Source organism: Sinocyclocheilus anshuiensis, unplaced genomic scaffold, assembly GCF_001515605.1.
Source record: "Sinocyclocheilus anshuiensis isolate Anshui unplaced genomic scaffold, SAMN03320099.WGS_v1.1 scaffold38, whole genome shotgun sequence".
Classification (NCBI taxonomy): domain Eukaryota; kingdom Metazoa; phylum Chordata; class Actinopteri; order Cypriniformes; family Cyprinidae; genus Sinocyclocheilus; species Sinocyclocheilus anshuiensis.
In genome coordinates, this window is record NW_015544213.1 from 1,617,597 (window position 1) to 1,632,910 (window position 15,314).

Genomic DNA, 15,314 nt, shown 5'->3' on the forward strand with positions numbered 1-15,314 from the left:
CTGTAAAGTTGCTTTGCAATGATTTGTATCGTGAAAAGCGCTGTACAAATAAACTTGAATTGAATTGAATTAATTTCGTTGACTAATAAATTTAGTCATAATTGTCGTCAACATTTTTTTCACCGACGACAACGAACTAAAACTGTTTTTGAATAACAAAAACTATGACGTAAATCTATTGACATTTTCGTCAACGAATAAAAACGAGACGAAAATGTTCGGGAGGGACAATTTGGGATGAGAGTCATTCAGAACGAATCTGCTGCGTGGTTCGGAGGTTACACGTACATATGAACCGGTGGGACATAAGCTAAAATACACTTGCTGCACGTCGCATAAAACGTTCAAATAATGTCAATATGTGGGAGTAAGAGAAGAGCAGACATATGGATAAATCTGACGACGCAAGAGTGAACTCAATTCGGTCCGGTTTTCTGAGCGCAGACACTACACACACACAGAAAGCGCCTCTCACAGCGCGCGAGTACTCTTTCGCGTCGCATGAACAGAAAATTACACACAAAATGATGTCGAATTGTCTGTTTTGACGAGTATTCACGTAAACACAGTTGATTACGTCTTAAGTGAATGTAAACAATAGGGAGAACGTGCATCAGTACATTGCATCCATTGCAGCTGTGCATTCGGTTTTAAAGGGATATAAATGCATTACACTGTAACTAAACCCATTCGATTTTACCCAACTAAATTTATTGTAAGTTAGTCGACTAAAATCTTATGATATTTAGTCGACTAAAACTAAAAACAATTCAGATGACTAAAATATGACTAAAACTAAATGGCATTTTAGTCAAAAGACTGACTAAAACTAAATCAAAATATGCTGTCAAAATTAACACTGGTAACTACAAATGTCAGACTCATTCGATGAATAACATCACAGTAAATAGGAACTGGTTAACTTGACTTGATAAAATAAGGATACATTTACCATCTAAACAGGGGGATTTAAAAAGTCTAAATACCTTTAAAAACCTATATTCAAACCTAACATTAAACACAATATTAAATAAAAAAAAATTAATTTAATGTTTACATTTAAAATGGTAACCTAGATTAGACTAGATTAGCAAACAATTTTCAATGGCCAATCTGAGGAACGTAAGTCTATCAGGTACAAAACCTTATTCAAACTAGCTGTGATTTGTAGAAAAGCAGGTGCTGAGTCAGTGCTATTTTTTTTACTAATAAGAGACTAAACACTTAAATCTTAAATGCATGAATGACTGCATTAAAAAACATCAAACGAGAAGTCTGAAGTATGTTAACTGGAGTTTGCAGTGCAAAATCATTTGAAATCATTATTTAGGACCATGAGAGATCCGTAAAAAGACTGTGTCCTAAATTCTCCCTCTAGGACAAACGCTCTCATCTAGGACATTCTAGAGCACAGAGTAATATTTCTCTATCACAACATGAAAACCGCCTATAATAACATTGTTGTTGCTGATAAGATCTCAACATAGTTTCATTTTAAATGTCTCAATACAACTTCAGTCAATATCTGATGCAGCCACAGTGTTACAACAAAATCAATCGGGTTTTACGCCATTTGAGGGGTTCATTCACTGTTGTTCTGATTAAACATTTGCCAAATATGCTCTAAAATCTCACAGCCTGGACCGGTTTCAAGTGCATTACACATTAAAACCTTCCTGTGTCAACAAATCTGCTTCCTTTCTGACTCTCAATGGCTTTGCACATTACAACAGCCTCATTACAAACGGCCTTTTCCTTCTATTCTAAATTTAATCATCCTAATTAGAATGAGTAATTAGCACTTACTATAGTTATGCGGTGCCTCTTGACAGAGTGGGAGCCCTTCATTCTAGCATTGGCGATCTGAATGGCGTCGAAACTGACAGTCGGTCCGTTTTTGTGATGCTGACAGCTCATTGATCGCCTGGCACAAACCAATGCTCAGAGGAGCATGAAAACATTTCCGACACTTGTCGTTAGATGTCCAATGGGTACAGAGGATTTGAGCCTTCTCTCTCTCTCTCTTTCTCTCTAACTCTCTCTGGGTAGCAAAGAAGGGAATAGTCGTCACTCAAGGACTAACCAGTGGTGAGACTGCATAATCAGGCAGGTAAGGTCTCCTCACTTATCTGTGTGTCCCTTTTCTAACCAATGACGCACAAGAGCTCCAGCACAATAAACTTCATTTATACAGCGCTTTTTATAGATACTGTAATTTAAAGTGCATTTCACATGAGTGGAGCATTCGATATTCTGTTTTCAGTTTTTTTATTATTATTATGGATGCAATTTAAACAATGCACATCACTGCAAAATTTTACTGTCAAGTAGTGTTATGCAGTGCTATTTAATCTAAAACTATTTGAATCAACATTTTTCAAAATTCTTGTATTATTGTCATGCATGCAGTTTGTATGACCTCCTATTAATTGATTGCTCACATGGAATATTTGTACTTTTAAATTATTACAGCATTGTCTATGTGAACTGCAAAAAAAATGTGCAGCTAAAACAAAAAACACACACACATACATACATATATATATATATATATATATATATATACATATAAATTTACACCTGAACTATAAGAATTGTCTCTAAACTTTGAAAAGATGCCAGCTTCCACTGGTGTATGTGGCATGCTGAGTGGAACATAACAGTATTTCACACTATAGGAAACATTGTTGCACTGTACCTCTGTAGTGAAAATATTGCTACAAAGTATCATTGTGGTGGAAACACAGAGTAACATTATCACTAGCAGAAATACTGCAACTACACTGTATCATTATGTGATCTGTAACAAAAATGTTATATTGAATCAGTTTAGTGGAAATATTATTATGCTGTACTGGAAATATTGTTAAATATCATTATATTTGAAATATTGTCACACTTCATCATTGTAGTAAAAACAGATTACACTTGAGCAGAAACAATGCTTCACACTATAAGAGACATTGTTACACTACCTCTTTTGTGAAAATATTGTTACAATGTATCATTGTAATAAAAATACAGTGTAACATTATCACTAACAGAAATACTGATACATTGTATCATTGTGTAATCTGTAGCAGAATAATGTTACTTTGCGTCAGTTCAGTGGAAACAATGATAAGCTAGCCTAAATTGGAAATATTGTTAAATATTTTCATAATGGAAATACTGCTACTCAGTAAAAATTTAGTGGAAATACTGTTACACTGTAACCAACATATCGTTACACTGTATCACTGTAGTGAAAAAAGACTACATTTGAGCGGAAACAATGTTTTTCACACTATAGGAAACATTGTTACACTGTATCTCTGTAGCAAAAATGTTGTAACAAAGTAACATTGTAGTGGAAATACAGTGCAACATTATCACTAGCAGAAATACTGCTACACTGTATCATTATTTGATCTGTAACAGAAAAAAATGTTACACTGAATCAGTTTAGTGGAAATACTGTTATGCTGTACTGGAAATATGGCTAAATATCATTATATTTGAAATATTGGCACTAAAATTTGAATGAAAATACTGTTACAATGTTGCTGAAATATTGTCACACTGAATCAATGTAGTGAAAAAGACTACACTTGAGCAGAAACAATGCTTCATACTATAAGAAACATTGTTACACTGTACCTCTGTAGCATTAACATAGTTACAAATTATCAGTGTAGTTGAAATACAGTGTAAACACTATAGCAGAACATTTGTTACACTGCACCTCTGTAGCATTAACATTGTTACAAATGATCAGTGTAGTGGAAATACAGTGTAAACACTATAGCAGAACATTTGTTACACTGCACCTCTGTAGCATTAACATTGTTACAAATGATCAGTGTAGTGGAAATACAGTGTAAACACTATAGCAGAACATTTGTTACACTGCACCTCTGTAGCATTAACATTGTTACAAATGATCAGTGTAGTGGAAATACAGTGTAAACACTATAGCAGAACATTTGTTACACTGCACCTCTGTAGCATTAACATTGTTACAAATGATCAGTGTAGTGGAAATACAGTGTAAACACTATAGCAGAACATTTGTTACACTGCACCTCTGTAGCATTAACATTGTTACAAATGATCAGTGTAGTGGAAATACAGTGTAAACACTATAGCAGAACATTTGTTACACTGCACCTCTGTAGCATTAACATTGTTACAAATGATCAGTGTAGTGGAAATACAGTGTAAACACTATAGCAGAACATTTGTTACACTGCACCTCTGTAGCATTAACATTGTTACAAATGATCAGTGTAGTGGAAGTACAGTGTAAACACTATAGCAGAACATTTGTTACACTGCACCTCTGTAGCATTAACATTGTTACAAATGATCAGTGTAGTGGAAATACAGTGTAAACACTATAGCAGAACATTTGTTACACTGTACCTCTGTAGCAGAAATATCGTAACAACGTATCATTGTAGCGGAAATAATATGATATCAGCAGAAATACGCTACACTGCATCACTCCAGCGGAAAGATTGTTACTCTGTATCGGAAACATTGTTACAGGAAGTCGCGTGAGGGTGACTTGACGGTTCTTTTGCGGAGTGGAGCTGCGCGTGAGTCACGCCGTAATGCCTTTTTTAAATTGAAGAAAATATAAAAAACAATCAATATAAATACAAAACAACATTTAAATGCTAGGGGGAGGTATAAACAATATTACAAAAATACTTTAAAGAGTGTACATGCTTGTAAATCACGTCGTCATGCCTGCTGATGTTTATTCTTTTAAAACTGTGTCACGCCGGCGACGAAACACACTACTTGCCTATGAAGCGCTGTAAAAACATGAGATCCCTAACTTTAGAGAATGTCACAACTGTGGGAAACACATTCACAACCCTGCTAATGGTGTCATCATCAACATATGTAGCGCGAGTCCGCCCGCCCTGAAGTTTAAAAGTGGATATGAATTTTACAGCCAAATGAAGGCTGTGAAATACTAAGAAATTCCAGTGAACCTCAGTGGAATTCATACTCACGTTTTCTGTATCTCTCTCATTGACAGTAGGCAGTGGTGTTCGAGTTGACATTTTAATTTGTCTTTTATCTCCAAAGTGGTTCCTGCAGTCCAAGTCTGTCTGATCACAGCAAGCTTCAGTTCGCCGGGTGGACAGCTGCCGGGCACCAGCTGATGAAGATCATGGATTCGATCGACATCAACAGCAAATTCCAGCACAAATAAAAGATCCAGATTAATGCAATAATTTATCCAGACGCATAACGGCACAACAGGTCACCGGTGACACAACCCTCCACAAAGATCTGGCAAACAGCATGTCATAACCAATATGCTGCACTGGATTACTTTAACAAACTTTGCCAAAAGTGCGTATTGTAAACTCAAGCACAAACAGTTCCCAGGCCCCTCAGAAACTGCACACAGCGTTCAGACAAGAAAAAGGGGAGGGGGGCGTCCGCTTAAAACCGATTCTGGATCTTGATGTAAGCTTTCTGAATGCGCAGTTTCGTCCCTTTGCTCCAGACAATCTGCTCTAAATCACTCCAGGTTGATTCAATTCCTCCCATCCAGAAGTGTGGGGTTCGCCAGTCCAGATAGAGCTCAGTCCAAGATGGCTGCGTGCTGGCTGATGGTGCCAAACCAAACCCAGCGCAGCCCAGCGCAGCGCAGCCGGAGGAAGTGAGGACAGAGGCGGCTGCACAAGCTCATTGGCCGGGGCGGCGCTGTTTGTTGTTGCTGGGGTGATTACTAAGGAGAAAAATGTACCTGTCGCACAAAAACCCGGGAAAATAACTCAGTTTTCCATAGTGACGTTCGTGACCATGAGCGTAGGACTGTGGAAAACATGTAACTAGTTTAGAAAAAGTCAGTGAATGTTTTTTGAACATGTACCATAGTACATTGGAGTACAAAGTAAATACTGTGGTAAAAAAAAAAAACTGAAAATCACTATCTATCTATCTATCTATCTATCTATCTATCTATCTATCTATCTAACTATGGGAATGTGCTCATAACTAGATTAAAGTGTTTAGGTTCATCTTTTTTGACTGAGATTTCTTTTGTACGAGGTTGACAAAAGTTTATATAGAGCTTAAACAGGCTTTTTAAGTAAAAAAAAAAAAAGTAATGCTGCATGGCAGATGAGGTGTCTGAACAAACGGAAACATATACCCACAAAGTCTATTTTGCTGTTTTTTGTTGTTATGAGATGCACCTTTCGTTGTGCACGTCCTCTGAGGCAAGTGGCCTCAAGAATTTTAACACTAATGAAGAAAGACGCTAAACCATATATATACATGTATGTATAGTATGAGCTCAGATTTGTACAGCGAAACTGAATTTCCTTGAGCAAAAGATCAAAACATGATCACAAAAAAGGTTAAGTCTTCATATAAACATTCTCTTACAGTGAAGTGAATCTGCAAATCTGACTATACAGCACTCACAACTAATACAGTAACCAAAGTGTGACTATTTGGCATGACTGATATGATGGCATGCAAATTTAATGGCTGGAGGACCACTTCCTACAAAAAAATAAAAAATAAAAACAAAATCACAAGGGTTCATAACTTTTGTCAGAAATTCCCTGATTTAAGACTATTTAAGGATGATAAACAATGTCCAAACTCACAACATGAACATTTTTCAATGTATTTAAAAATACTCAAACATCCCAAACATCAAAGAAAACAATCCTGCATTGAATCTAATTTCAAAAAGATTTAAATTAAGTATGCATTTATTAAAATAAATGTTAGAACGTAGCTTGGATATTTTGCATCATCTTTACAATGCAATTGACTGATGGACTGATACTGGTGTAGCGCTGGATTGTTGTTTTCAATATACCTGATCACTCACTGCCACCTAGTGGTCATAAGGCTCGTGTGAATAGAAATCCTGAAAATTATATAGCCTACTTCATTTTCAGACGTTCCGGGAAAGTTTTGAGGGCTTATGATTTTGTTGTTTAGCAAATAAGTAAGCGAATGAAAACACACAAACAGGTAAGACTGGCTTTACAGTGTGTAACAAAAACAGAACATGGAGGATAAACACATCTGTGTTTAAACATAAGCTTATTCCCCGAGCTTCGCTCAGAAATGACTCATAATGACCAGCGAATCACTGGATTGTGATATTATGCTGACATAGGCTATGCCTGTTAATATGTGGTGAACAGTGTTGGGGGTAACTCATTACAAGTAATGCGAGTTACGTAATCAGATTACTTTTTTAAAGTAACTAGTAAAGTAACGCATTACTTTTTTAATTTACAAGAAAATATCTGAGTTGCTTTTTCAAAAAGGTAATGCCAGTTACTTTGTTTTCCCATTTATTGACTGACAGCTCTCCTGACCCCATATTGGAAGAAATCGGGAGTGCAGAGTAATTGTGTGCTCTGTGTGAACATGATGTAGTTCTAGACTAAATGTGAATGTGCATTAATTCATCCCACTCACAGAACAATCAAGCCCTGCTTATACTTAAAAAGTAACGCGAAAGTAACATAACGCATTACTTTCCATAAAAAGTAACTAAGTAACGTAATTAGTTACTTCTTTAGGGAGTAACGCAATATTGTAATGCATTACTTTGTATAGTAACTTTCCCCAACACTGGTGGTGAAGCTGAATATTTTAAAGCAAAATCTGGGAAAACGCAAAGAAACACTGCGTTACCAACACCACTTCAGGAATTCTTTTTGGTCTTATATAGAGCTCTTTTAATACTTTATTACTTCGCTTATTTATATATTAATAAACATATATTTTAAATTATTATTATTGTTGTAGCCTAACTTTTATTTATTTATTTTTGTCTCAACAAATGGCTCAAGAGGTGCTTAACCTTCCGAAAATTTTGACTGTTAACCTCAGGAGATCAAAATCTATTTTATTTTATTTTATTTTAAATAAACCTCAACAAATGAAACTAGTTTGGGACCAAATGTAGGTTTGTAGTTACTCTTATATTACCATAAATTAAAGAACATTTCATTTGTTCGATATTTTTTCTTACAATAACGTGGGCAACAGGACATTATTAACATTAACAATATTAATAATAAATATTTTGCGGAAACAAATAAATACATCATAATATGAAAAAAGCCAACTTTGTTTCTTTATGTTTTGGCTGGATCTCAAGAGGATATGAAGACCTAGCGGGGAGTCACTTTATGACATAATCATCGAGCAAAGGTCATTTATAAGTGACCTGTCATCTTTCGCTGCAACAGGTGAGGGCTCCAACATCTCCAGACGTCCTCGCACCACAGTCCTGGAAGAGCTTTAATCATGGCCACAAACGTCCAAGAACACTTATATGAACAAATCGAAGAGACGAACGAAAACATATATGAGAGGCCGTATGAGAACATTAACAGCAACCCAGAGCCGAAATATGAGAATCAAGGCACGAGTACAGACATTCCAGAGGAACCGTTGTACAGCACGCTCAATCAACCGTATCCAGACTACATAAATACGAGAGGAACATCTCAAGAGGAAGAAGAACAGCCTTCACCATCCAGTGAACCAGGAGAGCAGCTCGAAAGCGAGATCATGGTGGCGTCTCTGTCGAATGGAGATGTTAACGGGTCGTCATTTTTAGAGGAAACTGGAGACCCTTGTGATGACCAGCCCTCACTGGTCCACGAAGACCTGCTCATGGCTTACAGTCTCCCAGAGAACGGATCACCAGAACCCGAGGAGGTAGTTGACTACAGCCTGAAGGACGTGGAGAACAGCACCGTGGAAGAGACAGCTGCAGGTCCCGACCCGAATCAGCCCGATATTGCGCTTTTTGTCAAGGTAAGGGCTGTTGGTTTGACAGCTGCATAAAATAACCTAAACTTTTTATTTGATTCTTTTATTAAAGAAAGAAGGCATTACAGTTGGCGTTACATGAGTCTGAAGGTCAGTTGGGTGTGGTTTGTGATAGCACTCATATTTCTGCTTACCTTTGGCCCTTAAAGACAATGTGAAGACAACCTGAAAATGAATCGTCAAACCTTTCACGCCCAGCTTTTTTTTTTTTTAAACCCTGAGCCCCTATTTGAACTAAATTATAATACTCCAATGTTATATCTTAAAAAAAATGACAAATTATGCTAAACTATAATTATCATAATCATAACAAATAAAACGATAAATCCCACTGAATCATTTTCAGCATTTCAATCACAATCTCTCAAGCCTCACTTGGTAAACCCTGCTCAATCTCAGTCCAAAGCAGTTATGAATTCATTCTGTTTTATGTAAATGAAAAATAGTTTTGACATCCAAGAATGCAAAAGAAAATCAGGCTGATTGGAATGCAGTTAAAACAAGTTTGAATGAAGAAATGGGATGTAAATGTTAATGTAGCAGGTATTTAATGATTCAACAGATACAAATCAATGTTAAGCACAATGGCCTAAACATTACAAAAACGATTGGTATGATTCATTCAGGTAAGATTTTCCTCTTGATCATTAACGTGAATAGGGTTTTCAAAAGTTCCTCGGCTTGCTCACAGTCTATCAGAATTAGACATCCTGAACTGATTGCAATTCCTTTGGAAGGTTCACTGTGACAGGCAATATGAATAATCATTAACTTCAAGTCCTGACCTGAGTAAATGAACTCTTGGCCTCTCTTTGCCCATCACTTTAGTCTCTGTACATGATGTGGTCACTCAGCCGACTGAGCCACTGTGATTGTGGGATTGAGACTTTTTCATACTCATGTTTATATCACATTCCATGACAAACATCAAACTATCAATGGCATCAAGAATAAATGTATTTTTATCTGTTTATCATTGAAAATGGCAATCACAGATGCACCAGGATGTGATACACATTTTGCACTTAACAAACCCTCAGAACAATTCAAACATTACATAACTACTTTATGGCCACATATAGTCATAAAAAAGTAGGGATAAAGGAGTATAGTTGTTGTTGAGTGGCCCAGCGCAAGGCTGCCTTTATACAAGAGAACTTACATAAATTACTGTAAACTAAAAACCATAACAGCATTGGTCAAGTAAGTGTTGGCCTTGGTTAAGAGTTTAATCTTATTGGCTGTGCATAATGGGGCAATGAACTGTCATAGGCAGATGGTTTTGATTAAAGTTTACATAGCCACCTTTACTAAATGTTACAGATGTTGGTGGTTACTGATTAGATTCAATATTGACATTTTACAATGCACATTTACTTACATTTACAGTATGCAATAGTTTTAACTCTTATTAAAAATAAAAAAAATTGTATTTCAATTTAAAATGAAAATCTATTTATTTAGGAGCAAAAGATTCTGATTTAGTGACAGTGTCCATTTCTGGTTTTTAAATGTCAAGCAGCATCAGCAATGTGATAATCAGATACAGATATTCAGATCCTCCCACACAATTGCTACTTTGATCAAGTGTGACCCTGAACATTTAAAACACATAGCTATTTTAAAACAATTTGAGCACTTTGGCTCAGTCAAAACACTCCAGCGAATATGCACGATGCAGAAGTTAATTATTCACTGCAGTGATTGCATTTAACCTGTTGGGAACTGAGCCATAAAAAAAATGTGTTTGAGACTCACCTGTTACTGAGAATGTTTAGTTGGACTTCAATCTGAAGCTCTTCATCCAGTGGCATTATTTAACTCATATTTCAACTCATCTAAGGTGAAAGATGATCTTCTGTTGCACTCAGACGCATTAGCAGTGATGTAACCTGTGGTCATAGGCCATTTGAATAACTGAGGAAAATTTCTTTCCTACTTGAAAATATGCTTTTATATCAAAATTGATTAATATATTTCCCTTGAAATTTATTGTATGGAAAGCCTGTGTAATTTTGCCTGCATCAGGTTTAATTTACAACATTATTATGAAGCATTATTAGTTGCCATTATAATTCAAGCAAAGTTTAAACAGTTTTAGATAGCTTGTTAGAAAATAATATGCCACTTGCCAGATGCTTCCTATATTGTAGCATGAATATTGTTATTCTACCAGTAGAGGAAGCTGTTCAGCCTACTATAAATTCTAACGCATCCACTTGTAGCACATAAATACATTTCCAAGAGAATAATGATGTTAATAATGTCCAAATTTAATTAATACTTAACATCTTTAATACTGGGGTCCTTAAGAAGATGTAAAAGCATAATATGATGAGATTTAAGACAGACTTTTTTTTGGAGCATTTTAATAAATGGCACCTTGTAATTTGGTCATTATATTTACAAACACAGCAGTTGTAGCATGTTGTTTCTAGTGCTATTTTAATATAATTTAAATAATATTATAGTGTTTATTCATATTTTGAATCAGTATTTGATTTTTATATTTTCCATCATTTAAAATAATTTTGTAATTTTTTAGTAGTTATATACATACATACATGTATCATTTGTAGTTTTAGTTGTTTTACTACATAAATGGAAAAGAGAAATGTTGCCTTGGAAACTAGCGGAAATAAATAGTTGTTTATAATTTATTTTATTTCAGTTAACACTTATTTTATTTCAAGCAACGAAATATATTTTTTTCGTAATGGTTTTAATTTTAGTTTCAGTTTTAGTTAACTATAATAACCCTGGTTGTTTCTAACCACTATTCATCATCAGGTAATTTAGATGACATATATATTCAGAGCAAATTACAGTTCATTTAAAGGTAAAATTCACCTCAAATAACCTGAGAGTTAGATCCCCTATTTTTGATTATAAGTTCAACCTTTTGGTTTCCAGATCCATTTATTAAAAGTGCATTCAGTGTGTTTTTTTTTTCCACTCACACAAACACACACACACACACACACGCACACATATATATATATATACTGAACAAAATTATAAACGCAACACTTTTGTTTTTGCCCCCATTTTTCATGAGCTGAACTCAAAGATCTAAGACTTTTTCTATGTACACAAAAGGCCTATTTCTCTCAAATATTGTTCACAAATCTGTCTAAATCTGTGTTAGTGAGCACTTCTCCTTTGCAGAGATAATCCATCCACCTCACAGGTGTGGCATATCAAGATGCTCTCAGAGTTTCTGGGCCATGAACATGTCACATAGTTACACAGGGACAGGATGGTGCATGAGTTAAGTGGCAGAGACTCTAAACAATGAGCTTATATATTTTTCTGGTGAGAAATTTTACATGCAATATATGTATATGAACATATATATACCATAGATGGTTTAAAGGTCATCTCTCAACATCACAGTTACAGTTCTGGTATATTCTCAACTGTCACTCAAGCTCAACAGAGCTATTTGTGGCAGGGGCAGGGCAGAGTAAAGCCCCGCCCCCAACTAAAGCCTCTCACCTATTCCCTCTCTTTTACATCACTCGTGTTTGGGAGAGAGCTAGATTCACCTTTCATCTGGGCTTTAGCTGACATCACAACACCTGGTGCCTTTGGCAAAACGTTATTTAACCCAAATATCTGCAAAATACTGCTGGGAGGATGTAGGTGACAGATCAGGAGAGATACCTGAATCAAAGAAAGTGTCTACAATGGGAGACGGTCAAGAACCTGATATTGAGTTATTTGTCAAGGTAAGGAGAGAAATCTAGCATTTAGAATGAGCTTTATGGAGTTATAAGGCTCTTATAAAGTAACTCAGTAGCTGTTTTAGAGTAACATGAGCATATTTGACTAAGGTCATGACCAGGTTGTAAGTAGAGTAATGTATAATTGCCAGTAATTCTCGCACATTGGTTTAAATAGATTATTGGTTGCATATAAAGGTGGTATTAAAATAATATACCCTCAGTAATTCTTATTCTGATGTTTTTGTTAGAAATGCATTGATATAAATCAATCAATAAAATACCAACAAGATAATAATAATTTTCATGATATGGTCAGTAACTGATAAATGGCTGAAAATAAAAGTATTTTGTCTAAACAAAACTTTTTAAATATTTTTACTTTTGTATACTAATTAAAAATAAAACACCAAAAACTAAAATCAGTCATTTTAAATGGTAAAAGTGTACAGTACTATAATGTACAGTATTAAAAATGGATAATCATCAGATTTCATTTAACAGTGTTATTAAATTTAATTATTAGGGTTTTTAAAGATTTAAGAAAGGAATGAGCATTAACATTCAGCATATATATACAGTAGTCAACATTTGAAGTGGATCAAAACCTTTCATCAAAGTTGTCCTAAAACCAAAACAATACCCATTCTTGTCTTAGGACAACTTTGATGAACTTTTTGATCCACTTCAAAGGTTGACTACTGTATATTCATATAAATATATACAAGTTTCTGTCACCATACACACAAATGCAATACTGTTTTTAAAAGTAATATCTATCATTGCAAACAATGCATGAAACTTACTGGATCTGAATATTATGGGAAAATAGCAGTAACATATGAAAAGTCTTATAAAGCAAACATACACATACAGTACACTGACAATGCACTACTACATGCTTCTGTTATGATTATATGATTAAAGTGAATGCATTGTTTTCATTGTGTTCCAATGGCAGCCATGCTGAAGCAACTTAATTAAAAAAAGAAATGTTAGAAACAAACAAATCCTCTTCCATGCACTAATCTTTCTTTTTAACACTATAAATCCTGTACACAATGCATTGTCAGTCAGTCACACCCTGTTTACAGTCCTGAACTGCCGTCCAACAGAGCAACCGGTCCTATAGCAAACGGCCTATTGTCCTGCGCTTTCTAGATTGTAGCAGCTCATTGTTCTACATCCAGTTCTCTCTCTCCGTTCTGAATTTGCCAGAATGGACAGATGAGTGGAAATGGAAGTGCCCTGACCTTTCACATACCATCTGTCTCATTTATCTGACTGTGTTTTGCAATGTATTTTCTCCCATGATTCTTTTTGAACCATGTAATGAAAACAAACTGTGTTAAAGTAGAAAATATGCAAAACAGAAGTATTTTCACTGGTGGACACTGTATACCTATTATATATTTGACAGAATGCTCCTCATGTTCTTCTTACAACCAGGCCTCCAGTTAATGAATGCAGTGTGCATAATTCATATCATGCTGGGTATTATGTCACAGTGTAAGCTATAGCTGGTCTCGTGATAGTGGTGCCGCTGTTTTGGCACACCTGATCTCCTCCACTGCTGAAGCATACAGTAGCAGTGTAAATGTGATTAGCACTGACTGATAACCGAGGTCATTTGTACTCTCCATAATGAGGAACTTCGGTGATTATCACTAAATGAGTTAAATTAGAGTAACTGTGTAATCTGTAATACTAATTTTTGAGTAAATGAAAATTATGCATTTCAATTAAGATTTTAAAATGAGCATAAGCACATTTGTTCTTGCTGATTGCCCCAGTTCAGTGATGTCCAGTCTAAAGCAGGGTATTTTAAAAGGGAGACGACGACCTCGAGGTGGTCAATGATGGAACTGCAGTGGTCTGACAATTATTGATCAGAATATGATTATGAACTAAAAACCTTTTTTTGTTTTGTGTGTGAAAAAATAAAAATGTGTGTTAAACAAAAATACAACATGAACAACTTTTTTGAAGCTAGTGTGGCTGTTTCATTGTAAAGAAATTATATTTTATGTTCCTGACCTAAAAAGTAACTGAACGTTTTAAAGGGATAGTTCACCCAAAAATAAAAATTAATCATTTACTCACCCTCATGTGATTCCAACCTGTATGAATTTATTTCATACAGTTGACGGTAGCCTTTGACTTCCATACTATTTTTTTTACATGCTATGGAAGTCAATGGCTACCGTCAACTGTTTTGGTTACCCACATTCTTAAAAATATATTCTTTTGTGCTCAATAGAATAAAGAAACTCATATAAATTTGGGACAATTTGAGGGTAAGTAAATGATGACCGTATTTTCAGTTTAAGGTGAACTGATTTAAGGTTTTAGGTGAAATAATACTATTTTCCAAAAATAATAATAAGTTCTTGAGAGAAATAGTTCATATGATATCTCAAACAGAGTATAGTGCTAGCAAAACCAAGGTCATGGGTTTGATTCCCAAGGAAAGCAAGAATGGATAAAATGTAAATGTATACCTTGAATGCAATGTAATTTGCTTTGGATAAATGTCTGCCAAATGCATAAATGTAAATGTAATTGTTAATGACTATGTGAAACACAAGAAATAATAATAATAATAATAATAATAATATTTACTATTTCAAGGAACACAGCTCACATGCAATACATTATGCCCACTTTTTGGAAAACCTCTGCTATATCCTCTGAGATTTAAAGGTGACATATCACGAAAATCTGACTTTTCCAGGTTTTAAGTGCTATAATTAGGTCCCCGGTGCA

The 15,314-nt window shown here is 35.1% G+C and overlaps 2 protein-coding genes across 10 annotated transcripts in view; one reads left to right on the forward strand and one right to left on the reverse strand.

Annotated features, from left to right (window-relative positions):
• The window catches only part of LOC107697167 (MAP/microtubule affinity-regulating kinase 3-like), a 61,163-nt gene extending 56,080 nt beyond the window's left edge, over positions 1–5,083 (reverse strand). For 6 of the 8 annotated variants that reach the window (XR_001635165.1, XM_016497832.1, XM_016497830.1 and 3 more), the window contains exon 1: positions 1,807–1,996. Coding sequence is in view for 7 of the 8 variants with exons in the window: in XM_016497832.1 (XP_016353318.1) it covers positions 1,807–1,917 (111 nt within the window). In the remaining variant the exon portion in view is untranslated. Of the gene's footprint in view, positions 1–1,806; positions 1,997–5,006 lie in introns of those variants that run through there. The other 2 variants (XM_016497828.1, XM_016497831.1) reach the window with 2 other exon arrangements.
• Positions 5,084–8,220: 3,137 nt separating this feature from the next.
• The window catches only part of LOC107697168 (chloride intracellular channel protein 5-like), a 14,204-nt gene continuing 7,110 nt past the window's right edge, over positions 8,221–15,314 (forward strand). The window contains exon 1 of one of the 2 annotated variants that reach the window (XM_016497833.1): positions 8,221–8,808. In XM_016497833.1, coding sequence (XP_016353319.1) covers positions 8,293–8,808 — 516 coding nt within the window. In that variant the 5' untranslated portion in view covers positions 8,221–8,292. Of the gene's footprint in view, positions 8,809–12,420; positions 12,555–15,314 lie in introns of those variants that run through there. The other variant, XM_016497834.1, reaches the window with a different exon arrangement.